Source organism: Symphalangus syndactylus, chromosome 13 (assembly GCF_028878055.3).
Source record: "Symphalangus syndactylus isolate Jambi chromosome 13, NHGRI_mSymSyn1-v2.1_pri, whole genome shotgun sequence".
NCBI classification, from domain to species: Eukaryota; Metazoa; Chordata; class Mammalia; order Primates; family Hylobatidae; genus Symphalangus; species Symphalangus syndactylus.
The window spans coordinates 91,671,463-91,696,260 of record NC_072435.2 but is presented as its reverse complement, the minus strand read 5'-3'; the positions used below and the strand labels follow the sequence as shown (position 1 = coordinate 91,696,260).

At 38.4% G+C, this 24,798-nt stretch overlaps 1 protein-coding gene across 1 annotated transcript in view; it reads left to right on the top strand.

Moving 5' to 3' along the window:
- Window positions 1-24,798, top strand: part of CDK17 (cyclin dependent kinase 17) — a 119,981-nt gene that overhangs the window by 60,271 nt on the left and 34,912 nt on the right. The window contains exons 2-3 of the mRNA XM_055239353.2: window positions 9,571-9,717; window positions 20,218-20,382. Of these exons, the coding sequence (XP_055095328.1) occupies window positions 9,600-9,717; window positions 20,218-20,382 (283 nt within the window). The 5' untranslated portion in view covers window positions 9,571-9,599. The remainder of the gene's footprint in view (window positions 1-9,570; window positions 9,718-20,217; window positions 20,383-24,798) is intronic.

The following is a 24,798-nucleotide window of genomic DNA, read 5'->3' as shown; positions in this document are numbered from 1 at the left end:
GGCCGGGCAGAGGCGCTCCTCACTTCCCAGACGGGGCGGCCGGGCAGAGGCGCTCCTCACTTCCCAGACGGGGCGGCCGGGCAGAGGCGCTCCTCACTTCCCAGACGGTGGGTGGCCGGGCAGAGGCGCTCCTCACTTCCCAGACGGTGGGTGGCCGGGCAGAGGCGCTCCTCACTTCCCAGACGGTGGGTGGCCGGGCAGAGGCGCTCCTCACTTCCCAGACGGTGGGTGGCCGGGCAGAGGCGCTCCTCACTTCCCAGACGGTGGGTGGCCGGGCAGAGGCGCTCCTCACTTCCCAGACGGGGCGGCCGGGCAGAGGCGCTCCTCACTTCCCAGACGGTGGGTGGCCGGGCAGAGGCGCTCCTCACTTCCCAGACGGTGGGTGGCCGGGCAGAGGCGCTCCTCACTTCCCAGACGGTGGGTGGCCGGGCAGAGGCGCTCCTCACTTCCCAGACGGTGGGTGGCCGGGCAGAGGCGCTCCTCACTTCCCAGACGGTGGGTGGCCGGGCAGAGGCGCTCCTCACTTCCCAGACGGTGGGTGGCCGGGCAGAGGCGCTCCTCACTTCCCAGACAGGGCGGCCGGGCAGAGGCGCTCCTCACTTCCCAGATGGGGCGGCCGGGCAGAGGTGCTCCTCACCTCCCAGACGGGGCGGCCGGGCAGAGGCGCTCCCCACCTTCCAGATGGGGCGGCGGCCCGGCAGGGGCTGCAATCCCAGCACCCTGGCAGGCCAAGGCAGGCGGTCGGGGGGTAGAGGCTGCTGCGAGGCCAGACCACGCCACCGCCCTCCAGCCCGGGCAACACCGGGCACTGGGTGAGCGAGACTCCATCTGTAGTCCCAGTACCTCGGAAGGCTGAGGCGGGCAGAGCACTCGGCGTCAGGAGCTGGCGACCAGCGTGGCCAAGATGGCGAACGCGTGCCTGCATCCAAAGGAGAAAAGGCAGGCAGCAGTGGTGCGCGCCGGCAGTCCCAGGCAGTCCGCGGCGCGGGCAAGCCGAGTAGATTGTACCTGGGGCCAGAGAGGGGAAAGAGAAAGAAGAAAGAAAGAAAGAAAGAAAGAAAGAAAGAAAGAAAGAAGGGAGGGAGGGAGGGAGGGAGGGAAGGAAGGAAGGAAGGAAGGAAGGAAGGAAGGAAGGAAGGAAGGAAGGAAGGAAGGGTTCTCCTTCATTCTTAAAGGATAGTTTTGCTGAATATAAAATTCTTAGTTGACTTTTTGTTTTCTCTCTAGATTTAAAATATGCTATTCCTATTGCTGCCTGGTCATCACAGTTTATGATGACACATCAGCTGTTAATCTTACTGAGGAGCCTATGTATATGTCTAGTTGCTTTTCTCTGGCTGCTTTCAAGATTCTTTATTTGTCTTTGAGTTTCTACACTTTGGATATAATGTGTCTGAATTTTGTATCTCCTTTGAATTTATTCTTGGATTTATTTGAAATTTTTGGATGTATATATTCATATCTTTCATCAGGTTTGAGAAGCTTTTCACCATTATTTCTTCAAATATTTCCTCCTTTTTTTATCTTTGGGGGCTCCTATGCTGTGTAGGTGGGTACACTTGGTAGTGTCCCTGTCCCATAGGTTCATCAGGCTCTATTCATTTTTCTTCATTCTTTTTTCTGTGTATCTCTAAGACTGGATAATTTTAATTGCCTTGTCTTCAAATTTGCTAATCATTTTTTCTGCCTGTTGCAATCTGTTGAACCACTCTAGTGAATTTTTTAATTGTAGTTATTGTAATTTTTAGCTTTGGAATTTTTGTTTGATTCCATTTTATAATTTCAGTCTCTTTATTGATATTCTTGTTTTGCTCATACATTGTTTTCCTGATTTCCTTCAGCTCTTTGAGCATATTTAGGACAATTGATTTAACGTTTTTGACTAGCAATTCCAAATTCTGTGCTGCTTCAGGTTTCTGTCAAATGCTTTTTTTCTTAATGGGCCATGCTTTCCTGTTTGTGTGCTTTGTGGTTATTTGTTGAGACCTGGCCACTGTACTACAATGTGGTAACTGTGGTTATCAGATTCTCCCACTCATCAGGCCTTTCTTGGCTAGTTGAAGGCTGTTGTCATCCCTTTGTGACTTTCCAAAACCATTTTTGCAAACTGTATTTCTTGTGTGTATAGTCACTGAAGTTTCTATTCCATTATCTCTGTAGTAACTCAGTGACCTGACAATGATATAACAATATCTGGTTTAAAGAAGAAGGTGCTGCCTTATTAGATCTTCCAGTAGATGCAGGTGTGCCTCCCCTGTCCAGTAGCCCCAGAGGGCCTAAATAAAGGCAAGCATCTGCCTCTGTGCCTGTCTCTCAGTGATCTGCCAAACTGACCAAAATATTCGAACTTGAATTTTTGGAGGACAAAGTTCTTCCACTGCCTGCTATGGCACTAATAAGTTGCTCCAGAGATGGGGGCTGCTATTCCTTACTGTTGTGGCAAAGCTGAGAAATGGTAGCTACTGGTTTGCCCATGTGAGTCTCCTATCAAGATCAGCAGCCTCTGCATGAAGCACTTTCCTGGTTGTTTTAAGTGTCTAATTAGGTTCCATACTTGGAAGATAGTTGATTCTTGTTGTTTTTCCAGTTTACTGGTTGTTTTTGATACAAGAACCAAGCTCTAGAGCATTCTTCTCTGACATTTTACACCTCAAGTGTCATAATAAACTAATATTGTCTTTCTTATGATATTTTTGAATGGAGGAAAATCTTTGGTACATTTCTTTTTTTCTAGTTTGTGTGTTTCACTATTCGTACTATCAAAAGAAAAGAATCAGCTCAGATTTGAACACATCAAGGATTAATTTTTTTTTTATACGGAGTTTCTCTCTTGTTGGCCCAGGCTGGAGTGCAGTGGCACGATCTTGGCTCACTGCAATCTCTGCCTCCTGGGTTCAGGCGATTCTCCTGCTGCAGCCTCCCGAGTAGCTGGGGTTACAGGCATGTGCCACCATACCCAGCTAATTTTGTATTTTTAGTAGAGAAGGGGTTTCTCCATGTTGGTCAGGCTGGTCTCGAACTCCCAACCTCAGGTGATCCGCTTGCCTTGGCCTCCCAAAATGCTGAGATTACAGTTGTGAGCCACCACACTTGACCAAGGATTAACAATTTTAAGTGTTTGTGTAAAAAACCTGTAGCATGATTGAAATTTTAATTCAGTTCTCTGTCAGTGTTTTGTACAATCACTTCATGGTTTTGTTTGTTTGTTTGTTTGACATGGCATCTCACTCTGTCACCTGCGCTGGAGTGCAGTGGCATAATCTTAGCTCATTGCAACCTCCATCTCTCAGGTTCAAGCAATTCTTCTGCCTCAGCCTCCCAAGTAGCTGGGATTACAGGTGCATACCACCACACCTGGCTAATTTTTGTATTTTACTTTGTGTTTTATGCAAATAACAACATTGTCTCTACTGAAAAAAGTTTAAGTTTTAAACATTGGTTATTCCTCATTCTGTATGATTAGCTTACATGTCCTAGAGTGTGTTCGGTATTTGTCATGGCTTAATTATTGTGGGGAAAATAACAGAATATTTGCTTACATGCCACCTAATGAGTTCACTTTTTATACAATAGTTTTTATTTATGGTCATCGTTGCTGAAAATGTTATGAAGAAATAAATCTGTCTTTATCTCTTTGGTATTTCAGAAAGACTGACAAAAGCAACATTACGTGGAAAAATCTTAGCTTCCCGTATAAATCCTAGATTATATTCTTCACAATACTTGATTTGTTCTACATGTACATTTTGCTTATTTACCTAAAGGAAAGTCATTTAGTCTTTTAAAAACAATATTTAGCCTTTTCTTTAATATTTTGCAATTATTAACAAAATTGTTTTAAGAATATTTCAAAAACATAAACAGTGGATTGCCACTCTAATAAGTCCTTTTATATTAGAGTAGCTTGAATATAAGGTGAAATTGTATGCAAAGAGTTTCTTACTGCAAGTGCTGAGAAAACCACACTCTAACACCATTTTTACAAGTAAAGACTCATACTAGAACATCTAGTTTGGTAGTATTTATGGCTGTTATCTTCTTTAAAAACAGTGTATGGTGTGCATATTTTTCTATTCGTAAGGCCCAAACTCAGTTGGCATTCTGGAATCATTATCTGTATTCCTTAAGTAAATAGAATTCTTACCTTTTCAGGATAAAAGAAACATAAAAACTTTCCTTAATTGTATAGCAGATAATCCAAGAACAAGTTTAGCCCAAGGTGAAGTAAGATAACAATGCATTATATTTGCAAGTTCCTTTTATGTACTTATTGTTGAGAACTGATTTTTGAACATTTTCAACTGTCTTTAAATGGAGAGTTATATGCTGTCATTCTGTAACCCTTTACTGCCCTTTTACAGTTTTAAATTTGATCTAAGTATTACAAAAAGCTAGAAGTGTTTTTGACATCTAGAAAAACATTAGTTTTGCAGTACACACACGTACATATATGAGACGTGTGTGTATATACATATGCAATATGTGTGTGTGTGTGTGTATATATATATGATAAGTGCTATGAGTAGAAACAAAGGATAGAGGAATAGAGAGAGTCAGAAAAGGGCACTCTGAAGAATGACATTTACACTGAAATGTGAATATTTACTCATTTACCATTAAGTCACACTGTTTAATCTATCTTAACATTCATAGAAACAATAGTGTAGGATGATGGCCTCCAGATTCATCCATTTATTCTAAGCAAACTAATGTAGGAACAGAAAACCAAATACCACATGTTCTCACTCATAAGTGGGAGCTAAGCAATGAGAACACATGGACGCAAAGGGGATCAACAGACCCCGGGGCCTACTTGAGGGTGAAGATTGGAGGAGGGAGAGGATAAAAAAACTACCTATTCGGTGCTATACTTATTACTTTGGTGACAGAATAATCTGCACACCAAACCCCCATATATGCAGTTTAGCTGTATAACAAACATGTTCATGTACTCCTGAGCATAAAAGTTAAAAAAAGAAATGATAGTGTAAAGATCTTAATAATCTCAAAAATTTTTATTAAACTGATAAAATATTTTAACCAAACTGTTGAGTGTTCCAATTTTAGATAATCAGTAATTTAGCACTGCCCTATTATAGTAAATTTTAAAGATTAACCTTAAAGCCAATGTAAGTAGTAGTTTTTACGTCACAAAAGGTGTTTTTAGTTTAGCATATGTGCCTTTGTTCTCAGCTAATGAAAAAAGTTAATATGCACAGTTCTACTTAAAGATAATTAGAAATGTCAGGGAATCTATTTCATTTGGGAATATTTTTTCTTTAATAATGATCTAGGCTGTGGTAATGAAATTCTTTATTATCTGTGTTTACAAATCACTGTAACTTAATTAAAATTTTACAATTATACCACAGATTAAAAATAGGAACAATCTGAAGATGTGATTTTATTTGAAAATTTTATAGTAAGGTTTAGCTTTATAAGTATTTTTCTCTTGCTTTTATGAATTAGAAATATCTTTCTTATTCCTGACAGAATATAAAATAAGTATAGTTAAAATTATTTTATAGACCAGGATTTTCTTTGATGATGAAATAAGTGCCATGCATATTATTCTGAGTTAGAAGCACATAGAATATCCCCTGATACATTGTTCAAATGCACTATATGAAGAAAAGGTTAAGGTTTATGTGATTCTATTTTTTTTTCTCTTAGACTCACTTAAAACCATGCTGATATAGAGCATATAAAATGCATTTTATATGCTCTTATCATTATAATCATCTATAAAATACATTTTATATGCTCTATATCAGCATTGTCCAGTAGAAATGTAATGTGCACCCCATGTGTAATTTTTAAGATTTTTGTAGGCATATTTTTTGAAAACTTTTTAAAAGGCAGAGTTAATTTTGGTGATTTTTTTACTTAAACATCTAAAATATTTTTCAACATTATTTTATTTTATTGATTGATTGATTGATTGAGACACAGTCTCACTCTGTCATCCAGGCTGGAGTGCAGTGACATGACCCTAGCTCACTGCAACCTCTGCCCCCTAGGATCAAGTGATTCTCATGCCTCAGCCCAAGTAGCTAGGATTACAGGCACGCACCACCATGCCTGGCTAATTTTTATATTTTTAGTAGAGATGGAGTTTTGCCATGTTGACCAGGCTGATCTTGAACTCCTGGCCTCAAGTGATCCGCTCACCTCGGCCTCTCAAAGTGCTGGAATTACAGGCATGAGACACTGCGCTTGGCCCTCAACATGTTATTAATATAATAGTTACTAACTTTTTTTTGGTGAGGGATAATAAATGTTATTGTCTGAAGCCACTTTTTTTTTTAATTTTTAGAAAAGTTGTAAAATACACATAGCAAAATTCACTATCTTTACCATTTTTAAGTGCAGTTCAGTGGTATTTATTTCATATTGTTCTGCATCTGTCACTATTTTCCATCTCTAGAATTCATTTCATCTTGCAAGATGTAAACTCTCTACCCATTAAAGAATAACTTCGCATTCCTGTCCTTCCCCCAGTCCCTGGCAGCCAAAGTCCACTGTGTATTTTACAGTTGCAGCACAACTCAGTTTGGACTACATACTTTTCAAGTCCTTATTAGCCTGCTGTTGGCTACAGTTTTGGATAGCTCACTTCTGTGCTGTAATAGATACTGAATCCATTTATAGTTAGTCTATGTTACAGAATGTTACTGTGTTATGTGAATTAATTCTGTAATAACATTTCTATAATACTTTGTTATTTTTGTCCTTATTTGTCATCCAGAACAATAGGCAGGTCTCCTGGTCAGCAAAATGTTCATTCAAAAATGGTGTGGCAAGATTCTGAAGTGGTTATGTCTGTATAGTTGGATACTGCAACTTTGTCCTTTGCTTGGGAAGTGCATATATTATCTCATCTAATCCACATCAAAACCTCCATTTCTGCCTATGATGGAGTAACTTGTAACAGACGAAAACTGCTGAAAACTAGAAATGCTAGGGGAAAAAATCATTTTGAAGGCGTTGTAAAGCTTCTCAGTGAAACAACACTTGAAGAGTCAAGATTCAGGAGAGAAGGGAGACAGACACACTCTCTGCTGGTTTTCCTCTTGATCCATTTTCCAACTCTTAAGCTATTGGGAGTAAGAAGATAAAAGCTGAGCAAGGCATAAGAGATGAGCAAAAAACGACTGAGGAAGTTGAATGGAGCTTTCAATAGTTTGTTGTTGTTGTTCTGGCCCTAAGTTTACAGTTAGAATCTGTTGAAGAGCCACACCATAGAGTGAGGACAAATCAGAGGCCTACCAATCTTGGTAGTGTCTGAAACTCAGTCTCAAGTGAGCTTGGTCCCAATTGGATTGCATCAGTCTGCTCCTACAGAGAGTTAAAAAAATAAAAATTAAATCCTCTCTGGAGGAAGGTAACATCATCTGGAGGCTCTACATTATTTCCATATACATTTGCATGTGATAACTCACAACGTCTTATATACAATAAAAAATTACTAAGCATACAAAAAGATGAAGAGAAGAAAATTGACAAGAGAAACAGATCCATAGATTGTTCAGACTTTGGAGTTAAAAATGGGCTTTAAAATACTGTATTTGGTTCATGAAAATAGATGCTGAGGTGGAGAATTTCACTATAGAACTGGCATCTGTAGGAAAGAATCAAATGGAAATTCCAGAGCTGAAAAATATAGTAACTAAAACTAAGAGCACAACAGATGGGTTTAACTGCAGATTAGACACAGCTGAAAAGAGGATTTGTGAACTGGAGGATACGTTAGTAGAAAACATTTAGGAGCATAAACTTGACTTTAAACTGAGCTAAGGAATAGAAACTTTTCAATATCTCACCAAAGTATGTCTCTTATTTTAGAGCGTATGGGTGAAAAGAGTCCTTATTAAAGTGCAATCGCAACTCTTGCTATTTTAATGTGTATTTAGTATTTTTTGGTATTTTTATTTTGGTGGATTTAAAAAAATTATTAAAAAACATTATTTAAAAGCATCTCATTCTATCACTCAGGCTGGAGTGCAGTGGCACATTTGTAGCTCACTGCAGCCTCAAATTCCTGGGCTCAAAGTGATCCTCCCACCCCAGTCTCCTGAGTAGCTGGGCATACAGGCAGATGCCACCATGCCTGGCTAATTTTCTTTGTTTTTTCAGTAGAGACAAGTTCTCACTGTTTCCCAGGCTGGTCTTAACCTCCTGACCCCAAGAGATCCTCCTGCCTTGGTCTCCCAATATGCCAGGATTACAAGCATGAGCTACTATGCCCAACTGGTTTCTATGTTAAAATATAATAAAAATATAATATTAAAGTGGTAAAATATAAAATTATTACTTATAAGTTTATTTGTGATACCTCTCCCCCCCAGCTTTTGAGCAAACAAAAATTATTCTATAACTAATATGCATAGGTTACCTGTTCAGTAAACGCAGTTACTTAGAATAAATCCTTAGAATGAGAAAATAAGCAAAACCTGTACAGATATAAAATAGATATCCGGAGCTGGATGGTAAAACCCCTGTACTTTAACATAGAGGAGTTGTACGGCCATTACTCTTGGTTGGGGCAGTGGTTATAGTGTGCATGGCGATCTGGTAGGCCAGCTCATCATAGAAATACCAAGTTAGAAAGGAAGTTGTGGGTCAAGAATTTGGGTTTGGCATAAGTACCTTGTTTCATCATATCCAAGACTCTACCATGAATTATACCATTAATTTATGTACCTGTAAGAAAAAATACTGTCAGTTACATTTTGATATCACATTAATTGTGAGATACATTCTGATTTCAAAGATGTTAAAGTGTGGAGGAAAAAGTAAATAGTAATTCTGGTTTTAAATCTCAGTTCTGTCATTTATTTGTTTGACATGAGTCAGGGAACTTCTTTGAGCATGTTTCCTTGGGTGAAAATGGGATCGTATACGCTACCTTTCAGAATTAGGAAGACTGAATTAGAGATATGAAAGTGTCTGCTGTGTGTCAGGCATTCAGTACCCACTAATTTGGCTTTCGTTTCTTCCTTCTAAAGCTTGGTTCTCTTAGGATGAAAGAGACACTTGAAAGCCTAACAAGTAAAAACAAAACCGAACTCTAATGTACTGGCTGTGTAAGAGCATAAAAAGGAAAATTTCTTGTTGGAGCTGTTTGTCAAACATTGTTCTTTGTCTTCCTCCATTACCTCACCCGCTTCCCAGTTATATCTGAAGATGTCACTGGCTGGTTCCAATATGATGATTGATATTTATGTTATAGAATCTAAGCATCAAAATAATGTTGATATTTTACTATAATAGTTTTTAAAATACACATTTTAAGAAAATCTCCAGTCCTTCTAAACTTATTCGTGATGCTTAAAGTCCCACTCTTTAGTTACATGGAATTCCTGCTCTTCTGATGATGCCAAATAAATACAGCATTATTCAGAGTAGGTGAATCTTTTTAAAAAAGGGGTTGGTTTTGGTGATGTTTGGCAGAAGTGAGAATTCCTCATTATATTCCTATTTTAAAGATTTCCAGTAAACCCAGGCGGTATTTTTCTTTAGTGGTAAAATATTTATAGCTTTAGTTTTGTGTTTATTCTTTTCTTTCAGGATTTTTCAAGCCACATTCAATTGATAGGATGAAAAAATTTAAGAGAAGGCTATCCCTCACACTCCGAGGAAGCCAGACTATTGATGAATCATTGTCTGAATTGGCTGAACAAATGACTATTGAAGAAAACAGCAGCAAGGATAATGGTAAATATTTGGCATAGGGGGAGATCCTTCCTCCTTTTAATTACTTTATGAATAGAATGTAAATTTACTTTTTAGATAAGTTCATAATAGCTTCCCTTTGTTTATTTCTGTCTCATTCCATGGTTTCTTAGGAAATTGAAGACTATATAACTTTTGTTTGCTTACTAACTGGAATATTTCCCTCTTACTCCAACATTATGATACCTGGTCTCAAACCCTGATGAATTGTTCTATTCCACATATCCTTCCATTTTTCACTAGTTCTTAAATAAGAATGCATTTTATAATATTATCTTGGTTGTTAAATAACTTAATATTTTTGTTATTCTTATAACCCAAGTTAATATAGGTTAAAAGTGCGTAGGAAGTCTGTGAAATTTCTGTTTGTGGCTTCATCATAGTTTCATAATGTTTCATGCATTTGACAGTGCTTTTTGCAACATAAAGTAGTAGTATCCAGATGTTAAAATAAAAAGAGCTTGTTAAATGTATTAAATACAAAATCCTGGTGAAATTTCTGGAGGAAGGCTACATATCGAAATCTGAAATAGCCCTAGGGATGTCATAATGGTAACTGGGAAGGAACTTACGTGACTGGCTTTCAATGTGTCAAGATATGCAGAGTATCTGGCAAATCTTCCTTACCTGTACCTGAAATTCCACTGTTAGAGATTTGTGGCAGTGGTTGGAAAGCATGGACACCCTTACCCCTTCCACTAGAATGCACATACTTATGTTTTGAGAGAGGAAAAAGGTATAGTGGAGTGGGCTCTGGACTTTTTAAAGTCATAGGTTTGGATTTTGGATACACTTAAACACTTCCTAGTTGATGACTCTGGGTAAGCCATTTATTCTACCCAGGCTTCAGTTTTCTTATTTACTTTACTCAGAAGGGTCATTATTTGCTCAAGGTTACCCAGCTCCAGAACCAGTACTTTAGAACCCAGGTTTCTTCACTTCAAAGTCTACAACAGTGCTACTGTTCTGCAAGGACCCCTTCATTTGTTAAGGTTTTCCTTGGTAACATCTACCTTTTTTTTTTTTGAGACAGAGTCTCACTCTGTTGCCCAGGCTGGAGTGCAGTGGCGCAATGTTGGCTCACTGCAACCTCCGCCTCCTGGGTTCAAGTGATTCTCCTGCCTCAGCCTCTTGAGTAACTGGGATTACAGGCATGGGCCACCATGCCCAGCTAAGTTTTTTGTTATTTTTAGTAGGGATGAGGTTGGGGTTTCACCATGTTGACCAGGCTAGTCTTGAACTCCTGACCTCAAGTGATCTGCCTGCCTCGACCTCCCAAAGTGCTGGGATTACAGGTGTGAGCCACCGCGCCTGGCCTCGTTTTGTTTTTGTTATGGCAGGGAGGAGAGAGGGATAGGCTCAGTAGGAAATTTAATATAATAATTTGGATATAATTATATGTAGGAGGGGAAAATTGTACATTTGGGTCAAATCTCAAACATTACTTTATGATTTTACTGTTGTTCTTCTTGCCAGAGGACCTATTCTAGATACACAGAGCAAAATCCTTAATTCTCTTTTAGATCCCCTCATTGAATTTTTGGTGGGACCCCCCCATTGAATTTTTGGTGGGAAGCCCAGTGTGCCTACTGTTAGGATAGAAGGGTCTTGCCAATGTGTTTGCCAGTGATGATCAGGAATAAAATAAACACAGTATATATCTTAGCAGATGGTTTCTGGGACATATTTTTAGTATTTGACTACAAGACAATCCTCTTTTCCTAAAGAAAAGGTATGAGTCAAAGAAAATGAACGTATGTTTTAGCTAATATTTTAGACCAATTGCATATTTTCTGGAGTATTTTGGTATTAACTATCATAAAACATGCTTTGTTTTTAACAAATGGTGAAAGATTAAAAATATTTGTTTTTTCAAGTTGTATATGATTTTTAAAACTTATTTTATTACAGTAGTAACTTTTAATAGGTAGTAAATAAGGGCAAATAGGCGATCTATTGAGTTTCTCCTTGACCTGACTTACTTGAAGTAATACTTGAAGACGTTGTAAGAGACATCGATTCCTCTTGGGTTACAAAGATTGCTAGTAGCGTAGGCTACCATAATCTACTATTGCTTATTTTCTCTGTAATAGCACATGGATTTCACCAACAACTTTCACAGAGATTCTACACCTTTTTGGTCACCTGTCAGTGCCTGATAGCTGATTCCAATGCATTCTTTTTTTGTGGAACATATTTTAGAGTATAAATGCTGTTAGATAGGTCACATACACACAGACACAGTCTATGCCAGAATACAGAGAATATAGCATAATGAATGACACATACATACTTTTTAAGTGATCTTCTCACATACAATGTAAGCAGTTTATGAAGCAAAAGTGAGCTTTAAAGCCAAATAGTAGCATAATGCTAGCTGAAGGAGTAGGAGGAATATACAGTCATGCATTGCTTAACAGTGGGGATGCATTCTGAGAGATACATTATTAGGCCATTTCATCATTGTGCAAACATCAGAGTATACTTAACAAAACTAGGTAGTATAGCTTACTACACACCTAGCCTACATGGTACAACCTGTTACTTATAGGCTACAAACCTGTACAGTGTATTATGGTACTGAATACTGTAGGTAGTTGTAACACAATGGTGTGTATCTAAGTACATCTAAACATAGAAAAGGAAATGCATTGCACTACTATGTTATATCGGGTACGGCATCACTGGCATCACTAGGCTATAGGAGTTTTTCAGGTCCATTATAATCTTCTGAGACCACTGTTGTATATGATGTCTGTCATTGACTGAAACGTCACATGGCACGTAACAGTAGTTTATAATTTCCCTGAATAAACTGCCTTTGGACCAATTTTTGATCACTTGTCCCTTGATTAGTCACAGGCATGATCACAGTCCTATTACTCTTGCATATCTAGGCATGTGGCTGTCATGCATACTCTAGATCCAGAACACATTAATTGGGGGTAATACTATAAACATGTTGGAGAAATTATATGTATGATGCATTTGGTTATACTTATACCCATAATCTCACTCATGCATGTTCTACCTCTATCCAAACAGAATAGAATATCCAAAATGAGATATTATCTCTCTCATTTAGATAACTGAGTCATACTATGAAGGTTTTAACTCAGTTATAAATCTATAATATAATTCACATTACTTTGTCTATTTATGGAAACTATGTTTGCACATTGACAGGTGGGTTGAACCCAAGGAATGATGAATCCTGAATTTGTATTCAGTATGTTAAAAAAAAAAAAAAAAGTTGAAAGTTTGCCAATTTAGTTCATGTAAGCATACTGGCCTTAACTCAATACACCTTTCCCTAAATATGAAATAAAAGTTTTGCACAAAAATTTACAAACTGAAATGTACAAAATATTTTTTTCTGTAGTGCCTGAAAGAAAAAGAATTTTGAGCCCATCAGTTTTCTTTTTACTAACTGAGAAGTGTTTAATGTTCAATTTTTAAAAACCTGTCAAGGCCAAGCATGGTGGCTTATGCCTGTAATCCCAGCACTTTGGGGAGGCTGAGGTGGGCAGATCACTGGAGGTAAGGAGTTCTAGACCAGCCTGGCCAACACGGAGAAACCCCGTCTCTACTAAAAATACAAAAATTAATGGAACGTGGTGGCACACGCCTGTAGTCCCGCAGCTGCTCAGGAGGCAGGAGAATTGCTTGAACCCAGGAAGTGGAGGTTGCAGTGAGCCGAGATGGCGCCCTTGCATTCCAGCCTGGGTGACAGAGCTAGACTCCATCTCAAAAAACAAACAAACAAAAACACCTGTCAAAAATTAATTTACCTCAGTTCTTCAAAAAGTTAAACATAGACTTACTATATGACCCAACAATTCTATTCCTAGGAATATACCCCAAATAATTGAATCAGGTAATCAAAGTCTTGTACACAAATATTTATATTTGTAGCAGCACTATTCACAACAGCTAAGGTGGAAACAACCCAGATGCCCATCAACAGATGAATGGATAAACAGAATGCGGTCTGTCCATAGAATGGAATATTATTCAATACATAAATGAATGAAGCGCTATGTGCTATAGCATAGATGAACTTTGAAAACTGAAAGGAGCCAGACTCAAAATACTCTATGATTCCATTTATATGAAGTATCCAGAATAGGTAAGTCCATAGAGACAAAAAGTAGATTAGTGGTTCCCAGAGGTTGATAGGGAGAAAAGACTGAGGAGTGACTGGTTAATGTGTATGGGATCTCCTTTGGCGATATGAAAATGTTTTGGAACACAGGTGATGGTTGTACCACATTGTAAGTATATGAAATGCCACTGGATTGTATACTTTAAAATGGTTAATGTTATAAGAATTTCATCTCAATAAAAAATTCAGTTCATCTGAGCTACAGCTTTCCCTCATAAACACTCAATTTATTTGATGTCTTTTTTTTTTTTTTTGCTGTCACTGCAGCAGAACAGATGTTTCATAAGTCTTAATTCTATTTTAAGACTTATCACAGAAAGTTATATTCAGAATCTTGTGTTTACATAGCCTTGAACTTATTTTTTCTTGTAATGGGACGATATATTGAGATTATTGAATTTGATGAGAATAGGTGACAATTTAAATGTGAGGAAGAGAATAAATCACAGTTGTAGAAAGGTAAAATTATGTTTTATTACACATATACTACTTGAGACTTCTTGACCAACTGAAATTCTTCAGCTAATGTACATGTTCCCAAGAAGTGTAGTCAGATAAACCTAACAGAATGTCACTTATCATGATTATTTAGGATTAGAAGTAGCACCAAAAAGCAAAGATTAAAATGACCTGGTTTTCCTGATACTCCAAATTGTCATTCTTAACTGCTCTGTTTGTACACTGGAGCAATTTGTCATGTTTGGAGTCAACAGATTCCATTTTTATGGATATTGTGAGCCTCTGTCTTTCACCTAGGTCTCTTTATCTTGCTTATCTCTTACCGTAGCTATGACAGTTTGTCTTCGACAGTTTGTGGTTACATCATAACAGTAACTGTTAATTACAACAGTAGATAACATAGGGAGTTTAAGGAAGACTAACTCCTACAAATAGCCTAAGTTCCTTGAAAGGTTGACGCTGAAGGCATAAACTCCATTAGATAATATGTAGGATCTAGAATGGGATCAGGCTAGTAACAATGTTTAAAAGAGCAGGATTGGGAGGAGGGAATGGCTTAGGCTACAAGTTGGGCTATGAAATTGCATGTTCCTGATCATAGTTCACGTAATGAAAAGATCCAGATAAATAAGATGCCAAATAACGTTTTTTAGTGGAATCATAATGATTGCCATGTTGTGGTGGTAAAAATCATTGGAAATCCTTACTTGAAAATAATTACAGAGTATTAAAGAGCTGCAGTTTTTCATATAGATTTACATTACTTTTTAAAAGTTATGGTAAAATATATATAACACAAAGTTTAACATTTTGAAGTATGCAGTTCAGCAGCATTAAATACATGTGTATTTGCGTTGTGTAACCATCACCGCTACCCATGTCTATAACTTTTTTATCATCCCAAACTGAAACTCTGTACCTATTAAACAATACCTCCACATTCCCTCCTCTCCCCAGCCCCTGGTAACCACCATTCTACTTTCTGTCTATGAATTTGCCTATTCTAGGTACCTCATATAAGTGGAACCATATAATATTTGTCCTTTTGTGTCTGACTTATTTCCCTTAGCATATTGTCTCCAAGGTTTCCATTACTTTTTAAAATACAGAGTGTTATTATCTTATTGAATTGGCCAGTTAATTAGTTTCAAGATCTGGAAGTGTTAGAATATTTTATTCTGTTTTATTGTGGCTCTCTCATGGGCCTCAATCTCTTCTCTGTCTATACCCTCTCCTTGGGTGACCTCCAACCCTACAATTTCAGCTACCATATATATGTTGACTACTCCTAAGTCTGAATCTTCAGTTGGGATCTTCATCTGGATCTCTAGATTCATATTTAAATGCCTTCTTGTCTTCTCCACGTGGATGTGTAATGGGAACCTTAGACTTCATATGACCAAATCAGAATTCTCGATTTCCTTTCTCCCAAATCTGCCTCTACTCAAACTTTGCTCACTTAACCAGTTACTAAAACTAAAAATCTAGGCGTTGTCCCCGATTATTTTCTCTCCTTTACTTTCCTGTTGTCTCCTCCCTGCCCCCAACCCCCACCATTGTAGCTTCCTATTTTTTACCACATAAATAACTTTTACAAACTCATGATTATGATAGTCATCTGTATCAGTGGTCTCCAGCCTTTTTGGCATCAGGGACCAGTTTTGTGGAAGACAATTTTTCCACAGACTGAGGTTGGGGGGATGGTTTCAGGATGATTAAAGCATATTATATTTATTGTACCCTTTATTTCTATTATTATTACGTTGTAATATATAATGAAATAATTACAAAACTCACCATAATGTACAATCAGAGCCCTGCCCTTGTCTTCCTACAACTAGATGGTCCCATCTGAGGGTGATGGGAGACAGTGACAGATTATCATAAGGAGCATGCAGCCTACATCCCTCACATGCACAGTTTACAACAGGGTTAGTACTCCTATGAGAATCAATGCCGCCACTGATCTGACAGGAGGTGGAGCTCAAGCAGTAATGTGAGGAGTTGGGGACCCCTGATCGATGTGACTGATACACAATTCCAGTTATAGTCCATTAACATATCATATTTCATATATTTTTAACAGTTGATCTGGTAAAGATTTAAAAATATTTTGGAGCTAGGCGTGGTGGCTCATTGTAATCCCAGTGCTTTGGGAAGCTGAGGTGAGGAGGATCACTTGAGCCTAGGAGTTCGAGACTAGCTGGGAAACATAGCAAAACCCCATCTCTACCAAAAAGACACAAATTAGCCAGGTGTGATGGTGTGTGCCTGTAGTCCCAGCTGTGGTGGGGAGGATGAAGTGGGAGGATCACATGAGCCCAGGTGGTTGAGGCTGCAGTGAGCTGTGATTGCACCACTGCACTCCAGCCTGTGCAACAGAGCAAGACCCTGCCTGGAAAAAAAGAAAAAAATCTTTGAATAGATGTTTTTACTATAAATGCTGACTAAAAGCTGGGTGGTAGGAGTGTGTGTGAAACTAATTTAGCAATCATGTCTGCTGGCCTGTTGCTTCTGCCTTTGTAATATGTCCTAAATCTGCCTGCTTCCCTCCATCTTCAGTACAGCTACCCTAGTTTAAGCCACCAACATTTGTTACTTAGGGTACTATAGTAATCTCCTCCTTTTGCTGTTGATTCCCTATTGCCTGTTTTTCAAACAGCAACCAAAATGATATCTTAAAAAATCATTTTCAATAATTACAAATTAAAAGGAAGTTACAAAGATAATATAGAAAGGACCCATACTTGTACCCTTCTCCCAATCCCCCCACCATTGGTTCCACCGTATGTAACTATAGAACCCAGGAAATAGATACTGGAATAAAGTCTAAATATAGTTCCGTGTCATGTCCTCACCTGTGTTGATTTGTATAACCACTGCAATCAAGATAAAGAACTATTTCGTCATGACAGGAGATCTCTCGTGTTACCTTTTGTAGTCATCCGTACCCCCTTACCTCCTACTATCTTTAACCCTTTACAGTGATATTTTTGAAACATGAATCAGATCAGATCACTCCCCTGCTTCAAAGCTACCATAACTACTTCCAATCTGAGAATAAAATTCAAACTTTTATGGTGAAGTATAAAATGTTGAATGACTAGTTCCCTCCTTACCTCTCTGGTCTCACCTGGTACCACTGTTCCCCTCACGGTTAGGTACTATAGCTACACTTGCCTTCTTTCTAGTGCTCTAACACAGTGGTTCTCAAAGTGTGATCCCTGGACCAGCAATGTCAGCAGGACCTGGGAATTTGTTAGAAACACATATTTTTAGATTCCACACCAGACCTACTGAACCAGGAAGTCTGTGGGTGAGACCAAGCAATCTTATGTTTTACAGATCCTCGATGATTCTGAAGCATGTTAAAGTTTGAGGACCACTGTTCTAACAAGTCGAACTCTGCCATATGTCAGCTTTTGCATTAGCTTTTTTCTCTATCTGGAATATCCTGTTATCCACAACTTACCCATCTTCCCTGACTGGTTCTTTCTTGCATTTAAATTTCTGTTAAAAATATCTCAGCAGAGAGAACTTTCCTCAATATACAGTGTAAAATAACTAGCTACTCATTTCCACATCCCTCTGTTTTAGTCTTTTGCATATCGCTTATCATTACCTGACGTCATGTGTGTGTCTTTTCCCTATTAGGTTTTATGCACTCTGAGAATAGTACTTTGTTTTGTTCACCAGTTGATGCCCAGTGCCTAGAATAGTGTTTATCAAATAGTATGTCCTTATGATCCCCATTTTTTTTTTCTATATTCTCCAGAGCAATCAAGCTGTGTATTCTCCAGGACAACTTTACAGAGCAACTAAAATGTTGTCTGTAGGCAAAATATTTGCATAATTTGTTTTTAATATTTGAATATTGTGATATTTCACATGTGAAATAACCTAGAAAGAGAAAAAAAATCTTCATTTTTCTTTTCTCTTTCTTGAGACATGGTCTTACTCTGCCACCCAGGCTGGAATGCAGTGGCATTATCTTAGCTCACTGCAACCGCAAACTCCTGGGCACAAGTGATCCTCCCACTCTAGCCTCCTGAGTAGCTGGGACTACAGGTGCACGCCATCACGCTTGGCTGAGAAAAATCTTATTGTATGCCGTAGCCTGTATTATCCCACATTGTTTGTAATTATTTATGCATTTATATCAGATAGCCCCTCCTCATTCATTATTAAATCATTGATTATTTTGCTAGACTTAAGATCCCCAAATTCTTTATCAGTTAGGTACTGCCAAGGAATATACAGATCACAGGTAACTTCAGACACATGTTCTGTATTACTAGGTAGGCATTTGCCCCTATCTCCAGTCTGTCTTTGGCCCAGATTAGATAGCTTGGACCTTGGGTGAGCCTTCAGGCCCTTATGCCCCATCCTTCCTCTACACTTTCAGGCAACCACTATTAGTAGAGGCTCAGGCCACATGGCCTTCTTGGCCCATTTCTCTGGAGCCCATACCCTGGTCCTGTTCTGCGGATCCTAAGATTTTCTTGTGAGAGAAGGCTTTCACTTTAAGGCTTGTAGCCAACTCCTCCTGTCAACCTGTCCTTAGTTGAGAAACCTTAGCTGAGAAACAGGTAGAGGAATCCCCTGATCAGGAGGTATCCTTATGCCTGATTGTTAACTACAGAAGAATAGTTGGCTTCGTTTTAAAAAGGAATCCCCTGATCAGCAGGTATCCTTATGCCTGATTGTTAGCTACAGAAGAATAGTTGGCTTCATTTTAAAAAGAAGGTATTCAGAGCAGCCCAGTTCTTTTTAAAACTCCTTGGCTGCTATCAGTAAAAACAAAATTCTAATATAGAAGACTAATTGTGTATCACAAGACTTGTATCTTTAACCTGTATCAGAGCTCTTCTTTGGAGGTGGAAAGGAGTCATGAGATTCCTGATAAACATTACAAAACAGTTTCTCCCCCATGCATAATTAAATAGCTTTTAAGTATTATATTTTTTAAATGTTTCTGCTTGGTTATAGGTCTGTGATTGTTTAAAAACTCTTTATGTCAATCCCAAATTCAGGGGAATAAACTTGGAGCCCTTTGTATTGATATGTATTTAGGTACTTTGGTTTTATTCACTAATTGACATACCGTTTTGAATGTCCAGCAAACAGGGATGTAAATTCCTTTAGGCCAGGACCATGTCTTTTGTATTCTAAAGCATGCTTAATTTCTTTTTATTTTTCTTTTTGAGACAGAGTCTTGCTCTGTCGCTTAGGATGGAGTGCAGTGGCACGATGTTGGCTCACTGCAACCTCTGCAACCTGGGTTCAAGCAGTTCTCCTGTCTCAGCTTCTTGAGTAGCTGGGACTACAGGCGCATGCCACCATGCCCAGCTAATTTTTGTGTTTTTAGTAGAGATGGAGTTTCACCATATTGATCAGACTGGTCTCAAACTCCTGACCTCAGGTGATCCGCCTGCCTCGGCCTCCCAAAGTGCTGGGATTACAGGCGTGAGCCACGCACCCAGCCAAGCATGCTTAAAATAAGGCACACAGGCAGTCAATAAATGGAGGAGTGGTATGGAAACAATCTTGGGATACACTAAAATAAACAAATGGATGAAAATTTGGTTGGGTATATTAGTAGTTTTGTGGTTCTTAGCTACTTTCGATTATATAAGAAATGGATGGTTATTAGACCAACTTAAAATATTCAAATATTTTCTTAAGTATTTTTTCAGAGAAACTGTTTTAATTTTAGTACTGTGTATAGTTAAGCAAAGCAATGAGGCTAAATGTACTAATCTCTGTTACAACTTTTTGTTTTGCTTTCTGAATCCTTCTCATGTGATCCTGGATCTTGGACTGATGATGGAATGATTTTTGAATACTATGAACCACAGAGCCTATTGTGAAGAATGGCAGGCCTCCAACGTCTCACAGTATGCATTCCTTCCTCCACCAGTACACAGGATCTTTCAAGAAGCCCCCATTGCGGAGACCACACAGTGTTATTGGAGGGAGCCTTGGCTCCTTCATGGCAATGCCCAGAAATGGAAGCAGATTAGGTAATTTGATTACTTGTCTATTGTGTTTACCTTTCTGATTATACATCATGTACATAGTTAGGTTTTAGTTGTGTAAAAGTCAGCAACTTTTATTATCTCCTTTCTTCTGTCAGATAAAAATCAAGTTGAGATCAAGAGGAATAGCAGAAAGATGGAAAGTTCTAGAGAGGTAGTAGTGCTGACAGTACAGAGAAGTAATATTTGAAAAACCTGTCCATCAGGAGGGAAATGAAACCCATAATAAATGCATGCAGTATTTCAAGATGAATGGCAGTTTGGGATGGTGTTTATTTTAGGGTCATGCCTCAGTAACTTTTCAGATCATCACCATATAAAGCCTAGTGCAATGATTAGTATATGTGGTTATCACCTGAATTGTTTCTTCTTCTGTCATTATGTCCTTAAATATCCAAGAAAAAATAATTGCAAGTTTCTGTTTGTTTATTCTTCTGGCCTTTTTTGATGATGTCTTATATTTTTATTTTTATTATTTTTGAGACAGTGTCTCATTCTGTCACCCAGGCTGAAGGGGAATGCAGTGGTGCTATTGAGGCTCACTGCAGCCCTGACCTCCCAGGCTCAAATGATCCTCCCACCTCAGCCTCCTGAGTAGCTGGAACTACCTGTGCTTGCTGCTACGCCTGGCTAATTTTTTTTTTTTTTTTAGGAGATGGGGTCTCACTGTGTTGCCCAGGCTGGTCTTGAACTCCTGGACTTAAGTGATCCACTTGCCTCAGCCTCCCAGAGGGCTGGGATTACAGGCATGAGCCACCACACCTGGCGGATTATGTTTTGATTTTTAAAATCACTTTAAGTATAACTATTTTATAGTCTTCTTAGATAATTATATTTACTGAAGCTCCTGGGGTTTTATTCTACTGCTCGTTTTATGTGCTCACTCTTGGAATAGTATATTATTTCCAAATGTGTTTCTTTAATTTTGGGAGTATGAGCTTATCTACAGTGAGGTTTTTTCTATGAGAACTGCAGATAGTCTTTATCTGTGTAGGTGTATCTCTACAGAGTGGTATGCTGGAGTTGGCTCACACTAGTTCATGAGAGATGACTGTTAAAGTTTCAGGAACTTTGCAAACTGGTTGTTAAACATAGCTATTAAATTTTGAATTATATAAGTTCACAAATAAGTAAACTAAATTAAAAACAAAGATAATGAATACACAAAAGTCATTGCTTTCTAATTTTTTACCACTTCTAACTGTTACCTATGCCATAGGGGTTATTTTTTGCTGTTCTATCTCTATAGTGAAAAACACTATATAATGGTATGCTACTGCACATTTCTTCCCAACCATATGTTCAGTGTTGTCATGTTGATAGCCTGAAGTTGTCCATGGAGAGAGAAGTCAGAAAACACTATAGATCAGGCCTTGGCTTATTGTTTTCTTGTTTGTCTAGACCAGGGTTTTTTTTGTTGTTGTTGTTGTTTTTGTAAGGGGGCAGTTAGTAATACATGTTTTAGGTTTTATGGGCATACAGTCTCTATTGCATATTCTTCTCTGTTTAATAATCCTTTAAAAATACAAAAAACATTTTTAGCTCATGGGCCATATAAAAAGAAGCCACACTTGTTCTAGACCCTTGTTCTAGAATTAAGATAGTGTATTGAAAATGTTAGTAATGCAGATTAAATTTAAAGGGTATTGTGCTGGAGGAGAAAAGTATATTGTATCTGCAGCTGTTACATTACCTGATCAGCAGAGATATCCCTCTCCCCCCTGACAGATGAGTAAAGTTCTGACAAGCCTTCATTGTTTCACGTTTGTCATGATGGAAGTGAAAATACCAACTGGTAATCATGTCAGAACTACACTTGTTTGTTAATGACGTGAGTAATTTCTTGTTTGGGTCAGATGGTACTAAAGTATTTATTCATAGTCTGAGATTAGTAAGCTTTGTCATCCAATTCCTTGTGCAACAGGACAGATTTTTTTTAAGTGTACCCTTTAAGTCTCAAAAGTGTAGCACTTTGGGAGTTGAGCCTTACTGTGGGAAGGTCTCACTTGTAACTCAAAAACCCAGGGCTTCATTTTTTATCCCAATGTGGAAGGTAAACCCAGGGACCTTCTCATCAACATCAGCAGCCTCTCCTAAGACAGTGATAGTCAATTTATGTATAACAGCTTTGGGTTTTCAGTCCTCTTTGTTTTTGCTTCCTAGGTATTACCAATACATTCTTGCACATTCAGCTGTGCATTTTAAAGTATTATATTTTAGTCAACATTATCTTGAGGAAAGGAAGATTTTCATATCTCGCTAGAAATGGAAGGCATGATTAAATTAGTTTTAACATTTTGAAGGTGTGACAGAAATGAATACATGACCTTAGATGTGATATATACCAAATTTTAAGAGGTTAGGAATCAATCAGCAATACATTACTTTTGCTGCCAAATTAATGTTTTGTTCACATATCACCATAAAATTTCTCCAGAAATCTCAGCGTAACTGGTGTATGCTTAGATTACATATTGAGCTATTAAAAATTCATTACCATTTGCAGCTGCTTATGAATATTAATTGGAGTTTTCTTAATACTGAGTTAACCAAGACAAAAATACAGACCTAAAGTGAATTCTAAGATAGAGTTGATACGAGACCCTTGAGTTCAAATTTCTCCTTAATCTAAGCAGTTCTCATAATTTTACATATAAATATTATTAAAAGTTAACATTTATACTTGTAAAATACAATTGTCCCACACATTGATATTCCATATAACTTCATTTGAAAAAGAGATCTAGTTATCTAGGCCATTCCTTGATTGTTAGTTAATATGCAGTTCCCTTGAATACTTGTTAAGCACCTTCTAAGTGCCAGCCAGTTGGTTAAGTTCTGGAAATAGAAAAGTGAACTAGCTAAATCCCGTCCCCAAGGATCTTATAAAACCACATGCACCAAAAAATGTTCTTCAGTGTAGTGGGTGGGGGCACAGTAGTCAACTGTGTCTGAGATTAGAAAAGACTTCACTGAGTGATGACACATGAGCATAGTTTTGAAGACTAAGCCTGATCTCACAAAGTTGATAAAATAGGAAAAGGCATCTTTTAAAAATGAGAAAAAATGTGTGTTAAAGCACTGCAGCATGAAACAGCATGGTTCCTTTTGGAAAATGAATACGTGTATAGAAAGTAATAGTGGCAAGAGAGGAGTTCTAGAGATCTAGCATTTGTTTCCTAGTACACTCTTTTTGCTAGGTTATTAGAGAATGACTGACAAATGCAGGTGTGTAAGTATACAACTTGGCCGGATGTGGTGGCTCATGCCTGTAATCCCATCACTTTGGGAGGCCAAGATGGGTGGATTCCTGAAGTTGCAGTTTTTTGAATTTTTGCAATCAGACCTTGGTGATGACCTTGAGCAGTAGGATATAAGTAACTCCCACATGCTTAGCGTTCCAATAATGGAACACTAGGCATAAATGGCTACAAGTTCAAGATGAGCCTGAACAACAAGGCAAAACCTTGTCTCTACAAAAAGACAAAAACAAAAACAAAACAAAACACCAGGTGTGGTGGGTGCCTGTACTCCCAGCTACTTGGAGAGGCAGGAGGATTGCTTGAGCCTGGGAAGTAGAGGCTGCAGTGAGCCATGATTGTGCCACCGCACTCCAGCTTGGCCAACAGAGCAAGACCTTGTCTCAAAAAAACAAAAAAAAAACCCAAAAAACAGTATATGTCTGTTTTTAATATTTTCAAGTGGAATTTATCTTCCTCCCCCTACTTCCATTTAACTTTTTTTTTTTTTTTTTTTTTTTTTTGAGAAGGAGTCTCGCTCTTTCACCCAGGCTGGAGTGCAGTGGCGCAATCTCGGCTCACTGCAGGCTCCGCCCCCCGGGGTTCACGCCATTCTCCTGCCTCAGCCTCCCGCGTAGCTGGGACTACAGGCGCCCGCCACCTCGCCCGGCTAATTTTTTTTTTTTTTGTATTTTTAGTGGAGACGGGGTTTCACCATTAGCCAGGATGGTCTCAATATCCTGACCTCGTGATCCGCCCGCCATTTAACTTTTATCTCTATTAAACATATCATAACCCACCTTTATTGTAGTATGCTTTTGCTCTGAACAGATTTTTGAGTATTTGAAGATCATAAACTTGTTTTTGTAGTTCTGGTACAAAGTAGATAGTCAGTGAATAATTTTTTATTGTTTTATTTTTAACATTGGGGGTGCAGGGAGGAGAAACTGCATTAGAAGCTTTTAAGAGGTGTTTTAAAGAATATTCAAAGAATTAGTTCCATTTGACCATAGATCCAGTGATACATTATTTAATGGAAAGAATACTAAATAAGAGGCAAATGACCAGGTGTCTATTCCAGCTCTGCATCTAAGCTTTGTGACCTTTTGAAAGTCGTTTAACCTTTCAAGTCTCAGTTCCCAGATCTAGAAAATGAAAGAAC